The sequence below is a fragment of the Stomoxys calcitrans genome, chromosome 3 (genome assembly GCF_963082655.1).
Source record: "Stomoxys calcitrans chromosome 3, idStoCalc2.1, whole genome shotgun sequence".
NCBI lineage: Eukaryota > Metazoa > Arthropoda > Insecta > Diptera > Muscidae > Stomoxys > Stomoxys calcitrans.
Window position 1 is genome coordinate 28,216,141 of NC_081554.1, and position 11,155 is coordinate 28,227,295.

General features: G+C 42.6%; 1 protein-coding gene across 1 annotated transcript; it reads right to left on the reverse strand.

Annotated features, from left to right (window-relative positions):
* Window positions 1-4,641: 4,641 nt before the first annotated feature.
* Window positions 4,642-9,477, reverse strand: LOC106089718 (protein smoothened; the record flags this gene model as incomplete). The annotated part of the gene is made up of 5 exons (XM_059365775.1): window positions 4,642-6,921; window positions 6,987-7,607; window positions 7,673-8,154; window positions 8,219-8,669; window positions 9,440-9,477. Coding segments are annotated over 5 exons (3,336 nt in total), but the record flags the coding sequence as incomplete, so codon positions are not given.
* Window positions 9,478-11,155: the final 1,678 nt, after the last annotated feature.

The following is an 11,155-nucleotide window of genomic DNA, read 5'->3' on the forward strand; positions in this document are numbered from 1 at the left end:
AGGAGAGAGGAGAAACGTTTATTCCGCAGAAAGTAAAAGGAAATAGACAGACGTGAGTGTGAGCGAATTGAGATGCACAGGAGTCAAAATGAAACCGATGGCTTTGGTGCAGGTATATCCTCCTGAAGAGACCAAGAAGGAAATCTGTTAACGGACACAGATAGCATGCTGAAGATAGGAAAAAACATTTTACCCAACTGCTAGTGTCCGACGCTGGCGGCGAAGAGGATACCGCAGAACCAATCCCTGACGATGGTATATAATGTTTACCCCCTAGTCAGAATGAGGTCCAAGTAGCAATGACCGACTGAAGAACAACAAGGCAGAAGGAGCCTACGGGTTACCTGCTGAACTATAAAATACCTGAGGCGACACGTTGATAAGGCGTATGCATCAGCTTGTCTGCGTAATCTTGCTAGAAAATACGCATACCCAATGATTGGAACCTCAGCATACCATGTCCCGTATACAAGAAAGGAGACAAGATGTTATGTGCCAACTACATAGGAATAAGTCTCCTCCCCATCGCATTCAAGATTATCTCGAGCGTATTATGTGAAATATTAAAACCTTAAGTCAATGAGATAATTGGGCGCTATCAATGCGGATTTAAAACTGGTAATTCCACCCTAGATCGCATATTCACACTGCGCCAAATCCTGGAAAAGTCCCCAGAAGGACAAACCAACACATACCATCTCTTTGTTGACTACAAAGCCGCTTTAGATACCCCTTTACGTTCAAAGGTATTTCAAACCATGTCTGAGTTTGATATCCCTACAAAATTAATAAGACTCTGCAGGATGACACTTGCTGATACGCGTTCCTCAGTAAGAATAGGAAAGAATCTCGGGGAAACCATTTAATACAAAACGATGTTTCAGACAAGGATGCAGCCGATCGTGTGATCTCTTTAATATCATGCGGAGAAGATTATACGAGATGCAGATGTAAATAGATATTGCACACTAATCACAAGAGAACACATGAAACTCCCCTATGCCGACGTCATCGACATCATAGGTCGGTCACCGGAAGTAGTAACTGCAGCCTTTGAAAGAATCGAAAAAGAGTCGATGAGTCTGGCAGTAAATGGAGATAAGACGAAATGGATGTTTCAACTCCTAAAACGCCTTGTTCAACCGAGCAGATAAAGAAAATTGAGAAAGTTGGGAACCACAACTTGGAACACAACTCAGCTTTATCTACCTCGGCACTGCCGTAACCGAAACGAATGACACCAGTTTTGAGATAAAGCGAAGAATAATAAAGTAAAGTAACTTATAGCAGTTCTGACTGCTGTACACAGGAAGTGTAGGACTTGCATATATGTGGCTACTACGTTGGCTGTTTTACCCCAGCTAAAAAGTCATTTGAATATGAGACTGCAAATACTTAATCTCCAATGGAAAGAGAAATAGGTGTCAGCAATTTTGGAAGGGCAGAAAATCAAGGCCCTTGGATTTGTATTTTGAGCTCTGAGGAACTCTGATGGTATTGGTTGCATATATGTGGCTACTACGTTGGCTGTTTTACCCCAGCTAAAAAGTCGTTTGAATATGAGACTGCAAATACTTAATCTCCAATGGAAAGAGAAATAGGTGTCAGCAATTTTGGAAGGGCAGAAAATCAAGGCCCTTGGATTTGTACTTTGAGCTCTGAGGAACTCTGATAGTATTGGTTGGCCTCCCACTCACGGTTTGATCTACGACGGTAAAACAGGGTGACCAAAGGTTACTTTCTCGCAGCGGAGAATTATTGGGATCTTCTTTCGTGTTCTGGATCATCTCCGTACCCTCCTGTTAGAAAAACAGGGTGACCTAGCGTCACTCCCGAACTGAAGGGATTTTAATGGGATCTTTCTTACTTAAGGAATATCCTCGCAGTTTTCTGCTACAGATAGTAGCTAGATTCTACTGTAAATGTCCCCCTAACGTCAGGGTGTTACGAGACCACGTGCCTATTGATAACAACAACACCAAACACGATCTAATGATCAGGGAAAGGCACATTGCGCTGGTGAGACCACCAAGGTGGTTTCTGAACGTCCGATTAGTCCGTCCAGTTAGTGAGACGCAAGGAGAGAGGTCACCTGTGACAGAAGCGGCATAAAGAGATGGTGAATTATGGGTTTTATATAGGACTCAGTTAGGAGATAGAGCGAGTTCAAGGACCGGTCATTGATGGAGTGCAGCTGCTGCTCTCTCGGTTGGGCTAAATATCAGGGCGTTATTCTTTAACAAAAATTAAACTAGAGAAGAAACTTTGAGGAGGGATTCAAACGGCGGCTGAATGCGCTCTACTCATGTGGCAACTCGATAGGTGAGGATAGTTCGGGACTAAAGCCAAGTATGGTCCACGGGATTTACACTGCTGTGGTTTAGCCGATTCTGACCTATGGTTGCCAGGCTCTTGTGGTAGGTCTACGCGGTGTGATGGAGAAGGTACAGGGTATTGCGACGGTGCTCATATCGGGGGCGAGGAGGAGTGCCTCCGAGAGCAGCACTGCATGCGATACTGGATCTGAGATCTTTACATTTGTACGTGGAGTGCGTGGCTTTGAACATTGGGACATGGACCTCTTTGGATTTCGGGCATTCTTTTGTTTTGCGGAAGGCCGCTGACGTGGGGCTACGACGGACTATGTGCCGGCCGAATCGATCTTTGATGGCCCTCTCTGATGCCCCAATCCAAGCTGGATGGGGCATCAGGTCAGAAATTTTTGTTGAATTCCTAGAATTTAGACTCCTTAAACTTCTGGACGAATGCAGTGCCTTTTAGGCTGAGGTTTTTGCGTTCCTCAAGGCCTTTGATGTGATCCTGAGTCAGAAGCGGCGACCCTCCAGAGGGTCAAAATTTATGTAGACATATGAAGACGAGGCTTGTCGGGAGATGAAAGGAGTGTCTCGGACGTTTTGAGGCTGTTGTCAGATTGTGCCGGGTTGCGGACTATCAATGGTACCGGGGAACGAAGCGGGTGTCTAGCTGGACAGGTTTGAATTGCGGATGGACAATGAGAGAGCGACGCCGATGGTTGCTGTTGTTGTTGTAGCAATTTTTTATGTTCTATCTTTCCTCTGCTTGATTCTGTTGAGTCTCAAGACCCAGGAACTCTGCGACTAAGATGGGGTGCGTCCCCTGGTTACAATCGGGACATGGTAGCCTTTTACCTGCTCTGCTACCGTGTCGGAATGAATGTTGTCTAGACCAGCTTGATATGCCGCTTGATCTAGAGGTTCTCTCTTGTAGCGTTGAACCTCACGCTCTAGATCATGTAGATCTACCTTAAGGCTTCTGGGCGGTGGATATCTATCCACAAGATGATGATTTGGATGGTCTCTGCGAAAACAGCCCAAAAGATATTGCTTAGACAGCATGTATTTATGTCTTCGCACTGGTAGGATCTTTGTCTCCTGATGGAGGTTGTCCACATGAGAACTGAGGAGGGCAGAGAACTGCAGTTCGGAGGGCGGCATTCTGACAGATCTGAATATTATTCTACTGCGTGACATAAAGGTGACGAGACCACACTGGCGCTGCATATCTTATCATAGACCGGCCAATTGCTTTGTACGTGATCAACAAGGTTACTTTGTTGTTGATGTTGTTGTAGCAGTGTGTTGTACACTGAGGCGGCAGGCCTAGCTGATGAAGGACTTCATCGGGTCAATCCGGTACGTACAGCTGGCTGTCTTGGGATTGAGGTTACTTTGTCTGCACTCCGAGTGCTGCCAGCAAGTGAATTGAGGACCTTGTTTCTACTTTTGATGGTGAACCCCCATCTACTTCGCCGATGGTGAACCCGCACAATGTTGCTTGTTTGGTGCGGTGTATGCCTAATACGGCGAATGCGTGGACTCGGCGTGACTTGCGCTTTGGGCTGCAGAGTTGCCAAGTACGTTGATTTTCCTTGAGCTGCGGAAGCGTGACCTTGGAGTGTTGATGGGTGTCCTGACCGACCACTACGATGTCAGGTCGCTGATATGGCGACGGGCTCGAGACGATGAGGATTTCTGTAAGGTCTGTGGGGTTGAGCAGAAATTGTATACGGTCGAGCATCTGCTGTGCTAATGCCCCACGAAGACGACAGAAGGTGTAGTATAATGAGTGAACACCACGTCTCTTCACTGAGCTCTTTGCACTCTTTCAACTCCCGAGTCATTTTGGACTTCTCCAGGTCTGGGAAGTCTAACGGGGCGGCCCTCTAGATGGTGAGATTTCTTTGGGTCTCTATGCCGGCTTTTCGTTTACCTCTTTCTACCAGCTTTCGTCTCTTACTCTCTCTCCCTCTTATTTCATTTATTTCTAGGCCGAACATAATGTACCGGAGGTCTCCGAGTGAAGCGGTTACCAAGTGCGTGTCCTTTAGCCTAACCTAACCTATGCATGATTACAAGACAGACAGACCAAAGGATAACCTTCAGAGGGTTAATCTTGTATTCGGAAATTAATATTTCGACGTATTAACAACAAAATTAGTATACTCACCATTCTATGGTGGTGAGTTTGACAATAGTTGACTTTGGTGAAGTTTTGCGTTGCATAGTGTTGAGTTTTGTTACAATTGCTTAATCTTTGATTTGAATATAGTTTACAAACTATATTTTGTTAAAGACAAAAGTGTGTATTTGAGGAGTTATTATAATAAAATGTGAAGTATTCGAGATAGATGTATACAAAAATAATACAAAAGTTTATGATACAATACCAACTAAAGTGTAAACATCATTAAAAGATGTTAGCTGCTAACTGGAAGACTTAATAAATAATAAATCATGGCCTTAGGAGCTGTTATTCTTTGGCCCAAATAAAATCTAGTAATTGCTACAGATGAAAAAATGAAACAAAAGTATTTTTTAAAAATACTAAATACAATTGTGAGAAATGTCGTGCTGATTGTCAAAAACTTCCTCATTGAGGAAAATCCGTAAGTATAAAAATGTCCATACGGTAAATTCTAAGTAGACTTGTCCCACTAAATAAATTTAAAACTAAAAAAAAATCATTTTAGAAGATTTGGGATACATTCTAAACTGAATGTCTTATGAAAAGTTTCTGTGAGTCGCAAATCTATTGCTGAATTTTTAACCAGCCCTTTCTTTCTTACTTGCGAAAAATGTTTAAACTTAAAATACCAATCACATACATACATATATAGTGTGAGTAGACCCTCTCAGTCACTTGGAGGGCAGCAATAGCATTTTCAATTTTTCCGATTCACTCATCAGCAAGGAGTTTTCTTTGTGTTTGCCCATTAATGATTGCATTTCAAGTGCATCCTCCTCGTAACGACTCTTTCGACACTGATTGTTGTCGGTAAGTTTGTGCACAAACTTCTTTAAATCATCTTCATCGGCAGAAGTGCGATTTGATAAATCAAAGGCATCCGCCTGTATGCCCACATCACAGCTGGTCTTACTATGGCCTGATATGGAATTTTGTAGGAACACATTAAGCGGTAGATCTAAATCGACCGAAGAAAATGAGTCTTCTGAGGCGCTATCGTCATCATCTTCCCCATGCCCACCAAAGGTTAGCTCGCGTTTTAATTGCAAATTCAAGTCTGAGGTATTCAAAAAGTCCATTTCAAATATTTTGGAATTGGTGGATTTGCGTCTATTCGCATGGGAAGAGTTTTCGGGTTTTCTCTTCAATGAGCGTTTGTGTTGGGAGGAATTTAGGGGTTGAGATTTGCGTGAATGGCGAGAGGCTCTAGTCGAATTACGTGATTGATTGTGATTATGATTGGAATCATGAGATTTCTGAGTCTGCTTCAACAGCAAATCTTCATAGGCCGAATGTCTTTTGGACTTTTTGTCATCATCATCATCGTGTATCTCCTCAATTTGTGGGCCTTTGCGATTGCCATTATCACTATCATCCGTATCCTCATCGCTTAGGTCTTGCTTGAGCACCACATCCAGGCGTGAGCCTTGTATTTTCAATGAACCCTTGGAGTTTTCATCATCATCAGATGAAGTGGTCATGCCTTGATTCTGCAGAAAGGGCAGTATTAGCTGACCATTTCTGGCTAAGAATTCGGTTATGTCAGCTGGATCTAAAGTACCATGGCCATGTCTTCTTTTGGAACTATGGTTTTTGGTGCTTTGTGTAAAAAGTCCAACTTTATGCCTGGCATTGGGATAGGTGGTCTTCTGCAGAGCTATGATTTGAGATTCTATGGAGGTGCTGCTCTCTCTGCGTCCCACGCCACCCCCACCACCACCACTGTTATGCTTGCGTACATTGCCCCCAAAATCTCGGGCTTTTTGATAGCGTTTGCCTCCTCCTGTCGCATGTTTGCCATGGTGATGATGCCTGCCACCTCGGGAACGGGCTACTTTGGTTTTCATCTCCTGAATTTTTACCGAAACTTGAGAATCTACCGAATTGCGGCGAGATTCTACGGAAACATGGCGCACACTAAAACTAATTTCCGAATCCAAAGAATTCTTGCGATGTGCTGCCTGACTGGCGCTATTGGTGGTTGTGGCCGCCCCTGTCAAAGCCATTCGCCGTTTTACAAACTGTGGCAGATAGTTGGCCCAGGTGGAACTTATATCATTGGTTTCCGAGGAATTTAAATCGTTGACATCGAAATTCAAGCCCACCGGATCGGTGTGCGTATTGCATAGGGTGATGGATAGTCTGCCTTTATCTTCGAACTCTTTGCGCTTGGCCCAGGTCTGGGCTATTACCTTGTGTTTGGGCATTTTCACCTCCTCGGAGACATCTTTCCCGCACTTTTTTCTCAGATAACGTTTCCAGGTCTCCAGAGACGAGGGAGTCCAGCACCAAGTGGACATGACAATGCCAGCACCAAATAAGCACAGCAAATGCAGCTGTAGCATGGAAACACTAGGGCGTTGGGCAAATTTACATTGGACATATTCGTTGTTGAAACGGCCGAAAATCGAGCAGCTATAAAGAGAAAAAGGTATAAATGATGTGAAAACTTTTTTTACTGAACTTAAACCCTCACTTACTTGACATAATCCTTTAGACTATCCGACCAGGCATGTGAGTTCCTAAACTCATTGAAGTGACAGGCTATGGACACCAAAATAAACAGCAAAGTAAACAGGGCGCAGACACCCATTCGGACAATAATCAAATGGATTTTATTGCTGGCCGAGGTTGATTTAATGTCATTGGCAAAATGCTTTAAGCCAAACAACATAATCATGCCTCTTATAATGAAATAACCTCCCACCAGTATAACACCGCACAAGGGCCCCAATAGGAGGCCTGACCTCATGGCATGATTACGATAACCCACAAAACAGATACCCACTATGCTGTTGCCATCAACTTCACTCAAAGCCAAGGTAGTTATGGTCAATACCAAAGGTAAAGACCATGCTATCAAATGGAAATATGACCCCTTTTTATCTATGCGATCTTGAACATTGCCCACAGCTCTTAAATGCCAAGCATAGGTGAGAAAAACAAACCAAACCATGGCGGCTATAAGGAAATAGTAGACTATGACAAAAACCACAACACAGGAAAGATTCTCGCCGGCAGTGGGTTCTGAATGGCGCAAAGTGCCATCCTTGCGGCAGACTATATCATCACGAGAGTCAGGGGTAAACTGGGCCAGCCAACTGTAAAAAAAAACAAATTTTTTGTCACTGTCGGTCTTCAATTATCACCCGCTTCCCCTACTTACCCCAAGCAAGCAATCATAAAGCACATGTTTATGTAAAAAACTATCAAGGCCGGATATTTGCTAGCATTCTCCCAATCTATGATAAATGTGGCCACCACAAATAGATTGGCCAAAAAACATAATGTGGCACCCCAGGCTATTAACTTGTGTATCTGCCTGTGCTCGCCATCTGTGTACAAAGGATCCTTACATCGCACCCCACAGCCTTCCACACCAGCATGATAGCTAACACTGGACTCTGTGGGCACTAAGGGATCCAAACATTCGCCCGTCAGGTTGAATTTCATTTCTCGCACATCATTGTTGCACTTGGAAGGAAAGTGGGTTTCATTGCACTTCAAATATTCCGGAAAATAGGAGGTATTGTACAGTATGCGACAGGGTTCCAAGGTTATGCGGCACATTTCCAAAGAGGGCAAATAAACCATATCTTCGCCATTGATTTTTTCACATTTGGGAGCCAAAACTGCGCATAAAAAAGGCTAGAAGAAAATTAAAAATAAACTATTAAATCTTCAATTGAAATGAAAATGCTTGCCACCTCACCTGTATCACTGCCCAACATTTGGGCACATGTTTCAGGGCCATGCTGTTATTCAATCTCTCCTGTATGTCTTTTTGACTATGCGATATGGTCAAATCCAGACTGGTGTATTCATAGGGCAATTTGGCACCCAAACATGTGGAAAATTTCAATTTTTCACAACTAGCTTTTCGCACACATTTCACATGTTGCATACTCAGTCCTCGCCCATCCATCCAATGCTTGTCGTCTTTGCCTTTTTTACTGCCATAGATGCGGAAATTACTGGTACCATTAATGGGCTCCAAGGGTGTTAATAAATTTGTGGATATACCGTTGGAAACTGCGGCTGCCGGAAGAAGTTGTGTACCCACCGTTATATTGGCACTGGCATAGTGGGGATAGTTGGTTGGGATTAGATAAAATGCAATTAAAAGGCCGGTGAGTATGTTGAAGGGTGGATGAGAATGTTTCCTGTAAAGCAAAGGAAAGATAAGTGAATTAAAATATGCATGAAATGACAAGGCAGTTATAGGCCTTTGGATGCAAAAACGTTTATTTTTAAAGGTGGGGAAAAAAATTTGGCAAAATTTCCCATAGAAATGAATTCTTAAAAATTTGCCTTTAAAGATAAAATTTTGTCGAAATTTTCGTAGATGTGTGAAATTTTTACGAAATTTCCCTCAGAAATTAAATTTTGACAAAATTTCCCTCGGAAATGAAATTTAAAAAAATTTCCTAAGTATAAAATTTTGACAAAATGTCCCCGACAAAATTTCCCTTTTTTGACCAAATTTCCCTTAGAAATTAAATTTTGACAAAATTTCTCAAAAAAATTTAAAATGTTGATTAAATTTTCCCTAGCAATACAATTTTGACAAATTTCCCATTTATGTGAAATTTTTGCAAAATTTCTAATAGAAAGGAAATTTTGATAGAATATCCCATAGAATAGGGATTTCGAGAAAATTTCCCATAAAATTGAAATTTTTGTCAATTTTGACAAAATTTTCTACTGAAAGGAAATTTTAATAAAATTTCCCATAAAAATGAAATTTTGACAAAATTTCCCTTAGAAATGAAGTTTTGACAAAATGTCCCTAAGAAATGAAATTTTGATCAAATTTGCCATAGAAATAAAATTTTGACTAAATTTCCCTTACAAATGAGATTTTGAAAAAATTTTCCTTAGAAATGAAATGTTGACAAAAATCTCCGTAATAGCGAAATTTTGACAAAATTACCAAATTTGGGCAACATTTCCCAAAAATAAAAATGTTGATTATCCCCTAGGAATTGAATTTAGACAAATTTCCCATATAAATAAAATTTTGACAAAATTTTTTGTACAAAGGTAATTTTAACAAAATTTCTCTTTGTCATATCAAGCATCAAAGTCAGTCAGTATTTAAGCAAGAGCCGGCCTCACATTGAGATTCTCCGCTCGATACCGCATGTTGTCCGCGACTGCAGTTGCAGCTACTCCGCATGAAGCATTCCACTATACGCAACCTGTGGAGGCCCCTGGTAGCTCAAAGCTTAGCTTGTGTTTATAGGAGTTAGGAGTCATATGGGTTTCTGGACGTGTGTATCTGAGGAGCTCTTAAAGATCTATCATCCAGGCATTTTATTGCAAATACGGATAACTTAAATCCAAAACAAAATGGAAAAAATCAGCAATCGTTGTAACATCTCATGGAAACTGACCGAAGATGGATGGGTTTCTGGAGCCGAACAGAACCACCGATCTTAAGAACGGCACGGGATAACTATGAGTTAGTTCCCGATGTCTGTAAAATAGGCAGAGTGGTCCTAGCGAGCGAATTTCCATTCGCCGAGCATCAATATGGATTTCGAAGACTGCATAGCACAATAACAGCTTTGCAAGCAATCACCGCACACATTTGCCGTGGCTTCTATCAGCCCAGGACATGTGATAGGACGGTTCTCGTGGCACTGGACCTACCTCAACGAACATGCCTCATATTTCGCTGCAAGTAATCTGAAGATATCTGCCACCAAATCTTCAGCCACAATGTTCACTACAAATACGTGTGAGGTGAATACTGAGCTGACTAGGATGGTCGAAGGAGAAATGATTCCGACCATCAAGTGTCCCAAAATACTGGGTGTCACATTTGACAGCTCTTACACACTCTTCCCACATGCCACAGCAATTTGCGATAAAGCCAAAGGCAGAAACAAGGTCCTCAAGTCACTTGATGGCAGCACTTGAGGTGCAGACAAAGAAACCTTGTTGACCACGTACAAAGCAATTGGCCGGTCTGTGATAAGTTATGCAGCGCCAGTGTGGTCTCGTCACCTTTGTGACTCGCAGTGGAATAATATTCAAATCTGTCAGAATGCCGCCCTCCGAACTGCGACGGGCTGTCTTCTTAGTTCTCATGTGGACCACCTCCATCAGGAGACAAAGATCCTACCAGTGCGAAGACATAACCACATGCTCGCTAAGCAATACCTTTTGGGCTGTTATCGCAGAGACCATCCAAATCATCATTTTGTGGATAGATATCTACCGCCCAGAAGCCTTAAGGTACATGATCTAGAGCGTGAGGTTCAGCGCTACCAGAGAGAACCTCTAGATCAAGCGGCATATCATGCAGTTCTAGGATTGATGCTGTCGCGCAAGATGTATGTCCCGATTGTGACCAGGGACCGCACGATACACGTCACCTGTTTAACTGCTCGGCCAGACCCAGTTACCTGTGGACGCACCCGATCTTAGTCGCAGAGTTCCTGGCTCTTGATACTCAACAGAATCAAGCAGACGAAAGATAGAACACAATAAACCGATATAACAACATGAACACCACAGATGTGGGAGCTCATAGCTCCGATTTGTGTGGTGTTCATCGTTATCACGAGAATTCTAACAGAGTGCTACCGGGCGTGTCCAAAGATGGTACTTTATCACTTAGCATAGCTTATGTTGGACAGCT